The sequence below is a fragment of the Anas acuta genome, chromosome 2 (genome assembly GCF_963932015.1).
Source record: "Anas acuta chromosome 2, bAnaAcu1.1, whole genome shotgun sequence".
Taxonomy (NCBI): Eukaryota; Metazoa; Chordata; class Aves; order Anseriformes; family Anatidae; genus Anas; species Anas acuta.
In genome coordinates this window covers 54,663,661-54,677,473 of record NC_088980.1, presented here as the reverse complement: position 1 = coordinate 54,677,473, position 13,813 = coordinate 54,663,661, and the positions used below count along the sequence as shown (strand labels likewise).

The following is a 13,813-nucleotide window of genomic DNA, read 5'->3' as shown; positions in this document are numbered from 1 at the left end:
AGAATATTTTATCATTCCTTCTTTTACTGGCTATGCTTTGTTTGTGTTTTGGACTATGAAGCCGTCAATGCACACTTGATAGCATCAGAGTCTGAAATCTGTGTGCTTTTCAAGCTCATTGCTAAGTAACATATTAGGCACTCCAAATCATACAAAATGTTTCACTTGAATGTGGACCTAAAGGTATCCATGAGTAATTTTTGAAGCAGTATAGCATTCAGTGCCATTAATGCTATTTATTTTTGTTTCTTTGTTTTCTTCTTTGCTACATCTTCACTGAGTACCTATCAGTGTCTGAATCATTCCAGTGCCCAGATGAACGGCTGCTTTCATCCGGCATTTTCTCTTTTCTGACAATGAAGCATGCTATTTTACCTTCCATTGCAATTGGTATCTAAATATAAAGTGCTGCTAACTTCCCCCGTGTTTTTAAAAGATTTCTTGTCAAAGCGTCAACTACTTTGATGCTAACATACAATGTTTTGCACATGCAACCTGTGGCTTTTTCAAGAACTTTAGAAATTATTAATCCTCCTGCATTACATTTTCACAACAGTAATAATGAAGAGGGACAGTTAGCTGTTGTAGGCAAGAATAAGATCAGCCAGATCAGAATAAGACATCTAAAGACTAATTTTCTGATGAAAGACAATTTTAGTGGTTTAAACCATTTTTAAAGACATTAATTAGGAGAAAACATACAGTTAATCAGCAGCAATTAACACACTGATTTTTTAGTTGAAAATATGCCCTTTGGCAGGAAGAAAGAAATTGTTTTCATGGAAACATAAATAGTATATTAGCAGAGTATCTGGTACAGAGCAGATTTTTTTATAGACCTACACATTTTTAGGGGAGTAATTTTGATGATCTCCTTTGTTTCATAAAGGCACAGTAGTCTAACATGTGTTGTTCTGTGTATGAACAGTAAACACAGATGAGTTTGTAGGAAATTGCTCCTCTTTATGCCATTTCCCTGGAACGAGCACAAACTTAAGGTTAGTTCCAGCAGTCCACAGGATTTGAACTTCAGATTCCTCTCAAGATCCCGTATTTTACAGGACCAAATCCAGTATTAGAAAAATAAAAATACATAAAAATTCTGAATAGAACAGTTTGAAATTTCGTGGAGAAGTTTTGTCTTGTATAATGAATAAAAGTTAACTAATATACTATGTATAATGAATATAGAATTATGAACTGGGCACTCTGTAAATTGGTATTCTGGCATTTATTTGCTATTTTACATTTGACAAGTGACTTTTGCATCTCACTCATAAAATCACTATAATAATGTTGAACTGTACTGGTTACCTAGTATTTAGGAGATCTGACAGTAAATCTTTAGTTAATAAAAATCCCACAAATAAAACAAAGGAAATGAAACACAAAATGCTTTATTGTGATGAAAGAGCAAATTTCAAAATGACCAAAAGTCAGAAATATAAAGCTTTTATGTGACAGTCAGAACTTTCATTCAGACATCTTACACATTACCTTTTAAAGTTTTATTTGCCTTTTTAACCTAGTAGCCTACCATGTCATCAATTATAACATATATAACACACACACACGAAAAAAAAAAAGTCTATGCAAATGGGTCAGGACCCATTGATTTTGAATCTGTGTTTTGCTTTGTCGTTATTAACCATGCAGCATTATCTTTAGACTATGGGAATTCCCAGCATTTTGTTATTACTGTTTTGACCACTGTAACTGATTCCATTGCAAACTGAATTAATGATACATATATTTATATATTTCTTTTATATGAAATCATTATAAAGGTATTTTATTTGTGTGAATAAAAATACAATTCTTGCCTCCTGTATGCATAAATTTTGGTCTAGATGGGTGGACACCTTGATGGGTAAACAAACAGTCTGGATGATCAGATTCAGAGTATAGTGGTTAACAGGTCACACTCTACCTTGAAAGCAGTAATATACCAGAATATTTTATTAATGCTGACTAATACTTAAACTGTATTCAGGTGTGACTAATTAACTCATGCCCATCCTATTCTTACCCAAATTTACTATTTATATTACATCAAATGTTCCCCATTTATGCTTATGTGTGCTGAATCCACACTGAAGCCAACATGTACTCTCAGATCACACAGAGGTTTTATTTTTTCTGTAATCATTGTATTTTCATGTTTTGCAGCCCAAATGAAGTTGATTCATCTATAACTGTATCAGACTTTGAATTCTGTGTTCACACATACAGGGGAAATACCTCTCCATATGTAAAAGGAAGGCAAAACATTTAATTACATAATTTCTGTTGTGCCGAGGCCACAAAAGCTCCTCTGTGGGTACTATGGTGCCTGCTGGAAACTATGCTTTTGCTGTTGGTGATGAGTTGAACATCTTTAATTCAGGAATTGTGACTTTCTTTCAAAAATTATGTTTTTGCTTGTTTCATTTGATCTTAAGCCAAATCCAGTCTCAGCCCACTCCTTTTAAGGGACACAGGATTGTTCCTACTCTTTAAACTTGATTCTTTCATACACTTGATTTTTGCCCCTTGAAAGGAAGGGGCAAATGGAGGAATGGAGGAAGTCCCATGGTCTGAAATAAGTATTGTGGATCCCCTAAATAATAGATGTCTCAAATGTTCTCAGTGCAAAGGGAAAAGAAGGAAAGTATCTTTTGGTGAAAACAAAGTGGATCTCTACATGTGGTGGTTTCACGTTGAGGGCTATCCAAGTTCCACCAAACCAATCTTTCACTCCCTCTCCTCAAGAAAACAGGGTGAGAAAACATGATGAAAAAAAGCTCAAGGGTTGAGATAAGAACAAGGAGATCCCTCACCAATTACTGTCACAGGCAAAACAGACTCAGTATAGGGAGAATAATGTTATTTATTGCCTATTGCTAAGAAGAAACGAAAAGCAAACTAAAAACACCTTCCACTGCTATCTCTCTACCTCTATATATCTATATACCTCTAAATACCTCTGCATATCTCTACCTCCTCCTCCTGAGCAGCACCAGTGAATGGGGAATGGGGGCTGTGGTCAGTCCATAATGCTTCATCATCTGCCACTCTTTAATGGTCCGTCTCTGCCTCTGTTCCAATGTGGGGTCCTTCCCACATACAGTCCTTCCCAAACTGATCCTATATGGGCTTCTCACAGGCTGCAGTTCTTCAAGAACTGCTTCAATATGGGTCTATATCACAGAGTGAAGCCATTCAGGAATGGATTGCTTAGGTTCCCCATGGACTTCATCTCCTGCCAGACCACCTGCTCCTGCTCCTCCATGGGCTGCAGTTCTGGCCCGAAGTCTGCTCCTGAGTGGAATCTCCAAGGGCCGCAGCTTCCTTCAGGCTGCTTACACCTGCTGCAACATGGGGTCCTTCATGGGCTGCAGCATGAAGATCTGCTCTGCTGTAGTACACCACAGGCAGCAGTTGGACAGCCTACTCCATCATGGGCTTCTGCAGAGTCTGCAGGGGAACTTGTACTCTGGCAACTGAAGCAACTCCTCACCTTCTTGGTCACTGACCTTGGTGTCTGCAGGGTTGTTTTTCACTCTCTCCCATCTGCTGTTGCACAGCAGTTTGTTTGTTTGTTTGTTTTTCTCTTCCTTAAATCTGCTCTTGCAGAGGTGCAACCAATGTCACACACTGGCTCAGAGCTGGCCGGTGGTAGGTTCGTTTTGGAGCTGGCTGGAACTGGCTCTTATCTAACATGAGGCAGCTTCTGGACTCTTCTCACAGAGGCCACTACTCCTCCCCCCACATCAAATACTCTGCCACATAAGCCCAGTACTGCTGAAACAATCATAAGTACTACACGCTAACAGACTTGTTGCTTCTCTCACACTTTTTGTCACTCATTTCATGTATGCTCCACAGCAGTGAGCACTTCATACTTCAGTGTTGGAATTGGGGTAAAAATGGAGATCATAGAATCATAGAATCATAGAATATCCTGAGTTGGAAGGGACCCTTAAGGATCATCAAGTCCAACTCTTGACACCGCACAGGTCTACCCAAGAGTTCAGACCATGTGACTAAGTGCACAGTCCAATCTCTTCTTAAATTCAGTCAGGCTCGGTGCAGTGAGCAAGAGATTCACAAGACGCCATTCCACTAAACATTTTTGTTCTCTGCTGCTCTTTCTGCTCTGACAAATTCAATATTTTAAATGTGTCCTTATAATTAAAACTACCCTGGCATTTAATGTGACTATTATAGTAGAAGACACAAATAGCGCTGAAAGATTCCTTGCTACCATAGTATGTTCTCTTGAATCACTATTTGTAGCTGATAATTTACAAGGCAATATGTGTTTTGAGGATATTCCCTATGGGAAAAAAGTCAAATGCCATCATAGATTACTGTTTGCATTATGAGCAAGCAGCCTACTAACCTTTCAAAGAGTTTTAATTATAATGAGAAATAATATATCATAATAACAATTTCAAATGTATTACACCCAAATGCAATTATCATTAAAACACGTATACACAATTATAACTGCATGCTTGTTTCATAATTTACACTGCAGGAAAAATTCTCATACCACTTTGTTCACTGTAAAAAGGTTACTAAACAATAGTTAAACGTGTTTTAAAATATATTTTTTTAAATGGTTATCTATAAATCTTTTTTTCTCTTCCTTAGTGTTTTCCAGGGTGCCTGACAATACAAATCCGTACCATTTTGTGTATTTTTATTGTGATATTAATATACTCTGTGGCTCAAGGATGTGTGGTGAGTATTTAAATCAAATATTGCCTAATTTAATATTATGTTTAAGAACAACCTGTTACAGATACCATTAAACACATACCATGTTATGGTGTAGTGGACTCCTACTTTTTTGATTATTCATGCACACAGAGCATGTTTCCTCAAAATTAAAGACCTTTGACATAATTTGAACTCTGCTGATTATATGATCCACTGAAGCTTCTCCTGTATGATATGAATTTGCTCAATACTTCAGAAAATTGAGCTTCTTTTACAGCTAGTTCTACATGGTGGACTTGAATGTCAGATGGGATTTAAATTTACACCTAAGTATTTGGCATTTAGTTGCCTTGTTGAATTCCCAGCACTCAATTTTGCCATTTTGGCTGCTAATGCTTGTGTGCACCCAAGCAAAAGAATCCACACAAAAATAGCACGCTAAACACAAATGGAAATGATGAGGAGGTAGAGGTCTCAAATCCTGCCTCTCTCTGAGATTTAAGCAGTGTGTTCTAAGCAGTAGGAAAACAGTGATTTCATAATTCACAGTACTGACTGAGATGCCACATACCTTATTTTATATGTTTTTGTTTTTTTTTTTTTTAAATTCACTTTTCCCTGGACCTCCTCTGAGAAAATCAGTTTGATCCCCAATGAACTGAATAGGCAGAAGATCCCTTGTCTTGATCCAATGTCCTGAGAGGTACCAAGATTTCCTGATGTTCAGACATTTCTGGGAATTCTAACATCATCTGTGTGAATAAAAGCACAGACATATATGAGATTCCTAATGTGCCTATAAGCCTGAAGAGATGTGTAGTGCCTGTAGGCTAACTAGCATCTCAGCAAGATGTCTGTATGTCTGACTTTTGAATTTAGAAGAATATTATGTCAGCTGGAACCTTTGTAAATCAGCCTCAAACACCTGATTGTTTGACCAAGTGAAACCATTGCCATTTTTACTGCTTACAGATGGTGAAAATGAAATGCAGAACTTATAATACCTAGAGCATCCTCAAACATCAGTGGAGGAAGACAGATTAGAATTTAGTTCTGGCCTCCAAGAAGGGTCATCCAATTACAACTTACAAATGCATATAGCTTTATCCTTTATTGAAGCAGAAAGAGCCTGTAACCACTGAAATGCTTAGAAGTGTTTAATGAGTAGAAACCATTAGTTCCTGCAAAATAATGCCTCCAGAATTCTCAGCTAGCAGAGAAGCTAGGTGTTGAGATTTTACTTAGTTAAGAGCACATAATGTTTTCCTGGAAGGATTGCGCATCATGTACAAAGTTCTCATGCAAGTCTGTGTTTTCAGATGACTGTAGTAGCCTTTTCAAGAAGGACATCAAACAAAATCACATTGAAACAATTTTTCACCTCAGTCTCTATAATTTCATAATGTTAGCCATTATGAGTTTAACTTACATTTTATCTGTTATGTCTCATCTTTCTGAATTACTACAATCCCCTGTAAAATATATTGCTTAATAACTTTTCAGATTGTCAGTTATTTTACAGCATGCTATAAAATTTCATTGTGAGTGGTCAGGATGAAATAAAAGGGTCTAATAACACACTTCAAAAGAGAAGTTTAAGTACAGGGCAAGGCTTATGTGGCAGTGCCTATTAAAATCAGTATCATACTAAAGTCCCACTCTCCCTGTCTATGTTAACTCTAATCCTCTACCGTAGTAAGGGATGAATGTTGGAGTGCAGTTAAGTCTGGAGCTCTAGGGAGTTGCACTGTTTCACAGAATCACAGAATCACAGAACTTCTAGGTTGGAAGAGACCTCAAGATCATCGAGTCCAACCTCTAACCTAACACGAACAGTCCCCACTAAACCATATCCCTAAGCTCTACATCTAAACGTCTTTTGAAGACTTCCAGGGATGGTGACTCCACCACCTCCCTGGGCAGCCTGTTCCAGTGTCTAACAACCCTTTCAGTAAAGAAGTTCTTCCTAACATCTAACCTAAAACTCCCCTGGCGCAACTTTAGCCCATTCCCCCTCATCCTGTCACCAGGCACGTGGGAGAACAGGCCAACCCCCACCTCACTACAGCCTCCTTTAAGGTATCTGTAGAGAGCGATAAGGTCGCCCCTGAGCCTCCTCTTCTCCAGGCTGAACAAGCCCAGCTCCTTCAGCCGCTCCTCGTAGGACTTGTTCTCCAGGCCCCTCACCAGCTTCGTCAAAGCACACAATTTCACAGCAATTCCTCCCTTCCTTGCCTTCCTTGTCTGAAAGAGATCTGTATATGACATTGCCTTTGGAAGAATCTGATTAAACTTCCTCATGTTTACCATGGGAAATGCACCAAAACTTCCCCACACCCCCCAGCCAAGAGAGGAAATAAAGACAAGATGTTGTATTTGAATAATATGTGATAACAAAATTAGCTCAGAGGTGGAAAAAATATATTATTCATTCTTAGCTTTTCAAACAGAGATTAAAATATCTTTTATTTTATATTTAATTGATTAATTGAATTTGATAAAGCTTACATAGTTTATAAACAAACACATTTATTTCTGGGTTGTGTGCGAGAGCATTTCTAACCCAAAAAAAACACATACAAGGTTTACTGAGGTTCATAAGCTTTTCAGGTTGGCTTGAGAATCTCTTGGTTTTGAGCACTGAGAGGGAAACTATTCAACTAATCCCTGACTTTAATTAGTTGGACCTGCTGGCATCTAATGAACAAAGCACGTCTCCCACCTCAAACTGAATAAAGCATTCGAGGAAAAGGAGAGAGATTTTATTATAGCAGTGAGATGGCTGGGAACTCCATAACAATTTCTTCCCAATTATAAATTAACTACTGTCAGTCCCCACAGCAGCTGTATTTCTGTTTATTTCACATTTAACTTACTTTCTTCGTTTTCCCTTCTCGTATTTTTTCCAGGTTGGCTGCATGCCTTGGGTTTGGAATACCAATTCCAGCAGTTCAATAGTTATCATTTCTCCTGGTGGAACAAATAAAACGATGAATGAACTTCCATGTGACACAGCCCACTATGCTTTCCTTTCCTGTGTAGTGGGGACTCTCACCTTGGCAATATTTCTACGTGTATCTTCCTTGCCAAAAATGATTCTCCTGCTTTTTGTTACAATTTTGTACATAGTTATTCTGGAACTCAGTGGTTATAGAAAAGCAGTGGGGTAGGTATCCTGCAAAGTTAAAGCAATGCACATTTCATTATAGATAGTCATTACATTTACTATTCATTTGTGAATTGTGCTTGAGCATTCAATGCTGCTTAAGGCCTTATACTCTGTAGAACATGAGAAATACTTAAGCCATCCTTTCTCCAGCAACTGTAGGATCTAGTAATACCAATCATCAGTATATAAGCTTTGGGGAACTAGCAATTGTTGCTCTATTATTCTGAAGTTTTATCCTACCATACCTCAGCTCTTTATGCTGCGGTATAATTGAAATATGAAACAGAAAAAAAAAAAAAAAAAAAAACTCTTAAAAACTTCACTTTCATATTTCAGCACCCATCAACCAATTCCAACTGTATTTAAGCTTTTGAATTTTGAGGGGTTTTGTATTTTCTAAATAAAAGTATGCACACATATTACGATAACGTATGTCATAAAGTCCTGAAGAAGTTGAATGTTGGTGTGATGCAGTCATAGTACTGTCATGTAGCACCCTACCAGTATAAGCCTTTTCAGAAAAGGCTAGTGATTAGGCAGTACCCACAGGTCCCAAACTAAAGATTTTATATTAAAAATATAGATTATTTGCTATTAGAAAACCTGGAATAATCCATTTATTTTCCTTTTATTTTTAAGGGGTGGTTCCTTTTATATGCGTGGCTATGAACCAATACTAGCTATTTTGCTGTTTTCTTGTGCTTTGGCACTGCATTCCAGACAGGTGGACTTGAAGCTACGTCTGGACTACCTCTGGGCTGTGCAAGTAAGTCATAGGATTTCTAGTACTCATGTACATGGAATTATGTCTCACTTTATGAAACTGCTTACAAGTACTTTCAGAAAAATCAGTAGAACTAAGACAGTCAAAATCTTTCATGTCTGTTGGGGTTTACAAAGAAAAGTTATTAAAACCTTCTTTCCAGAGATGTATAAATTTCACTTGTTTTGTAGAAGTGATTTTTTGTTTGCAATTGCTCTAAAACAACATATCATTAGCGAAGTAATATATCTAAGGTACATTATGAATGCACGCTAGATTTCAAATGTGGGAAAATTACTGTTACCAGTATAAACTTGAGATAAAGAAAATAAATCCATGTTTGCTTGTTTTTATCATTATTATTATTATTATTATTTAAATAAACTTACGTAGATACCCCCATGGGGCTTTTTTTTTTTTTTTTTTTGAAAATGCATTTCTTAACTATCATATTCACAGGAAAAAAATATAGAAATTATATTAGCTATAAGCAGAAGTGTCAGGAAAAGTCTGCTTCCCCTCACGCCCCAGCACTCCTATGCCTACTTCCAAAGTGTGTCACACAGACCCCTGAAGGAAAGAGGAAGTTGAAGAAGATGTAAGTTTGGTTTGATGGAATTTGGAAGTTGTCATTATGATAGATCTTACACTTTTACACTCCTGTATTTCATACAGGTTACTACCTGTTCACACCTACATGCTGTTAACTATGTTAATTGTCATAGGTGACTCCCTTCTGAGAGGAACAGAGGACCCCATAAGTCAGCAAGGCCCTAACCATAGGAAGTCTGCTGCCTCCCTAGGGCCTGGGTCAAGGCCATTACCAGGACACTTCCTGGCCTGGTTTTCCCCTCCGATTATTATCCATTACTGATGATTCAGGCTGGCAGCGATGAAATCATTGAGAGAAGCCTGAAGGCTATCTAAAGGGACTTCAGGGGATTGGTGTTGTTAGTAGATAGAACAGGAGTACAGGTGGTGTTTTCATCTATCCCTTCATGGCAAGGAGGCATACTGACAGGACCCAGAAAACACAGCTGATAAATACATGGCTGAGAGTTTTGGGCCCTTCACTACAGAAAAGACATCAAGGCCCTGGTGTGTGTCCATGGAAGGGCTACAAAGCTGGTGAAGGGCCTGGAACACAAGTCCTATGAGGAGCGGCTGAGGGAACTAGGGTTGTTTAGTCTGGAGAAGAGGAGGCTCAGTGGAGACCTTATTGCTCTCTACAGCTACCTGAAAGGAAGTCGTGGGGAGCTGGGGGTTAGCCTCTTCTCATAAATAACTAGCGAGAGGACAAGAGGGAATGGCCTCAAGTTGCACCAGGGGATGTTCAGGTTGGAAATTATGAGACATTTATTCTCAGAAAGAGTGGCTTTGGAACAGGTTGCCCAGGGAGGCGGTGTAGTCACCATCCCTGAGGGTGTTTAAGGAAAGGTTGGATGTGATCCTTAGGAAGATGTTTTATTGGGCAATGCTGGTGGTAAGGATATGGTTGGACCAGATGATCTTGCAGGTCTTTTCCAACCTTAATTATTCTATGATTCTACGATGCTATGATTCTATGTTGTTACGGGAACTGTCTAAATCATTTGAGTGCTTGCTTTTACATGTAAGATCAAGACTGCAACACAAGGGTTAAACACATCCTTGTCATTACTGTGCTACTTAGAATGGAGAAATCAAGAATGACTTAGCTCTATTTTCTTCTACTCATAAAGTTTTTCTACCTAGCAGTTAAGTTCTGTTGGGAGTTTTTGTTTGTCTCAATGTCCAAAACCATGTCTACCTCTGTGTTTTACTTACATATTTGAGTGTTTTTTATTTATCATTTAGTTATTATTTGAGTAAGCTTTAAACTTGTCAAGTTCTATAATTGCTGAGGACTCCATGCTGTTTAACTGAGTCTAGAATGCATGACCACTTCATTTTATTATTTTTCTATGACCCCAGTATCTATATGTGCTATGCCTGTCAGACTCCAAAATTTGTTTTGGACCAAATAGTCTGTGTTTGTTGTGGTGCCAACTATAATTTCCAAGAGGAAAAAAATATCCCCTGACTTTGATACTCAGAGTAGCACATGACTAGCTAGCTGGACAGCAGCCGTCTTCATATACTCTTGCACATAGTGGAGGTGTGTGAGTGCCATATGATCCATAGTTCTTGGTTCTCCATTGAAGATTTATTTAATGTACAATAAATAATAATGTATATCATGTCTTAATTCATGTCTTAATGAATGTTGGCCTGGTTTTCACTCAGTGTATTGGGTTGAAATGATGCTCAATCCAAGGGCTAGTTAACAACATGCAGAGGTACCACTGTGATGGCTATTACAGAAGTGTTTATGGTGTTTACCTTTCCAAATGGGTGAGCAAATAATAAATAAATAAATATTTGTATTTATTAGCATAATAAAAATCTGAGTATTAAAAGCTCTGGGAAAATTGTTGGTAGGAAATAGTATGTGTTAAAATTGCCTTTGAATAATAGGCAGACTCTAAACTACTAATTGTTTAACAACCATTAAGAAGAGACAAGGGAAAAAAACATCTTCAGTGATGATTTTCCTCAGCTCCTGGACTGCAGGAGTCTTGTACATGGTTTAACAGCATTCTTGGTCATGTTTCCCTGCGGCTGAAGTATTATTTTTTCATTAAATATTAGGCTTAACTTGGTTATCTTCTCAGTAGCAGAATTTTTAGAAAATTGTTCACATAAATGCACATGATCTTCAGAGATTTTCTTCCATTTTACAGGGTGAGTGTAGTGGTTCATTGTGCAAACACTGAATTGCATGAACTACTAATAGAGCTGGAGATTCACATATCCCAGTTGCCAGCCAGTGCAGTGTGAAAGACTTGAGATAACATGGTGCAAGTTTAGGAAGTTCTGCTGGTGCTAGCTCATGATTGGAAGAACTTCAGACTCCAGGGCTATTCTGGAAGTTCACATATTTTTAGTAATCTGATTGCAGTGCTAATCCTGTAATAAATAAATAAATAAATAAATAAAATCTCTGATGAATAAAACTATTAGTGGCATACAGCTGCAATAGAAAGGCTTTTGTCAATATTTTTTTGATTTACTTCATCATGAACCACAAACAGACTAGTACTAACTAAATGATTATTTTAAAACTGAAAGTATCCTGCAAATTATGACATTATTAAGAAGAATATATTGTTAGATTCCCAGTGATCTATGCTAATATTAGAGGAAAGCACCAAACTGTGTTTTGAGAAAAAGCAGACAAGCAAAGCTGACTTTTAAAACTGCATTTATGAGAAAAGTTAATCTAATGCAAATGCATCTGTTACATAACAAGAACAGAAGTAATGCAGCAAGTTTTAGGTATACTATGTGAAAAACAAACGAACAAACAAAAGAAAGCACATTTTCTAACAGATAATGAGTCAGTAAAACATTTATATTGTACTTACTGTTCACATGTCATTGGTCATACAGGTTCTTTTTGGTTTTGTTCACTTTTTTCTGTGTCAAATTTCACTTTTCTGAATATCACAGTATTTTCAGAAACAATTATTTTATTTTTTTAAACAGGCAATGGGAAGATAATTTTGGTTTTTACATAACACCGTTGAGAAACTTTATGTGCCTCATATGACAATAGCTGTAAATAGCAAATATAAGAGCATTTCCCTTATTTGTGACTCTTCATCACTTTTTCATATATAAATGAATCAACAAAGCTAAAAATAAAAAATAAACACAACAAAAAGTTTATGAGGAAGCTAAAACTGACACAAATGTGGTTTTTTTTTGTCCAGGATTTGTAACAAGAGGAAAATAAAAATAATGCTATTATGTTACTGATTGTTGCATTCTTTAGGGAATACTATAATATCATTTACCTATCTTTTCTAATGTGTTACAACTGTAAGAAATATGTATTCTATGATTGGCAGGCAAGACTTGCCATGTGTACATACACTTTGCGTCCAAAAATCCTGTCCTGCAGACACTGTGATGGGTCTCTTCTCTGTGGTTTTAGTGCCACCTTCAGGTACAAGGATCATGTTTCTGGAGCACCAGTGCCCAATTTCTTTTTAGCTGTATCCTGAAAAAGTGGATTTCCATGTGATAACTAGTCAGTTGGTGGCATTACTACTGCATTTTTATGCCTATTAAATAGCCATCTGAGAGCTCAAGTGATAAAACAGTACAGACATGTACTGAACAGACATGTAATGAGTTACCAGCAATGTAAATGCTGTGGGATGCTGTGTGACTGCATAAAATGTGATAACTGCTTATTATATTGATGTGAAATGCCATAGTACCAAAGAACATTCTAAATTTTGTCACCAGATGTGAAGAAAAAACAAAGCTTGCTTTTAAATACTGCATCTTTCAAATACAGTTAAAGTCTGCAAAATGACCTAGGTGCCACGAATACCAAACAGGTATACAAAAAGTAGCATGTTGAAAATGATATCACTCATGCCTATGGATTTTGTTTATTTTTTTTATTGTCACAATAATCTATCTTGTTTTTTGAACCAGCAGCTACTGTGTGAATATCATGGTAGCAGCTTTCCTTAATGAGCCAACAGGAACAGGGACAAATACATGAAGATTTGGTTGCTATTTAGCTGCCTGAATAATATTTCCACCAAGAATGTAAACACCTGTGATCTGTGTTATTTTATTCTTTCTGCAGCCTCAAGTTCTCCTCCCTTTGCAATGTCTATTTTGCCTGGGAAAGGGTGATGCCTATACATCCTTTTATCTCAGCTACTCAAAGAGTAGCTTTGAGCTCAGGAGTTCATGAGTCACAAGGAGAGAAGAAAATTTTCATTTGCATTTCCCTGAAAGGCAGAAAACAGGAAGATCAAAAAAGGTCCAGAAAATATGTCATTGGTTTGCTTTCCTCCTCAGAGGGCTGTGTGATAGAAAGTGAAAATCAGAATGTAGGGCTCAAAGCACCTCTCAGAACAAGGAGCAAATAATGTTGTGGAAGAGTTTAAGAAGGATTAGGCTGGAATTTGCAAACCTAGGAGTTCCAAAATGAGATTTCTATATAGTTAGTATTTTTCAGATAAAGGATCTGATTTTTAGAATTGCTTCCTTATGTGTGGCCCTCCCTGGCTCCTGTGACCAAAGTCACTTAAAATAAGACACAAGAACCTTGAGTAAAATAAGACACA

The 13,813-nt window shown here is 37.2% G+C and overlaps 1 protein-coding gene across 2 annotated transcripts in view; it reads left to right on the top strand.

The window, feature by feature from the left end:
- Positions 1–13,813, top strand: part of ADCY1 (adenylate cyclase 1) — a 160,601-nt gene that overhangs the window by 130,578 nt on the left and 16,210 nt on the right. For both annotated transcript variants that reach the window (XM_068674818.1, XM_068674817.1), the window contains 3 exons: positions 4,639–4,728; positions 7,617–7,873; positions 8,516–8,642. In XM_068674818.1, coding sequence (XP_068530919.1) covers positions 4,639–4,728; positions 7,617–7,873; positions 8,516–8,642 — 474 coding nt within the window. The remainder of the gene's footprint in view (positions 1–4,638; positions 4,729–7,616; positions 7,874–8,515; positions 8,643–13,813) is intronic.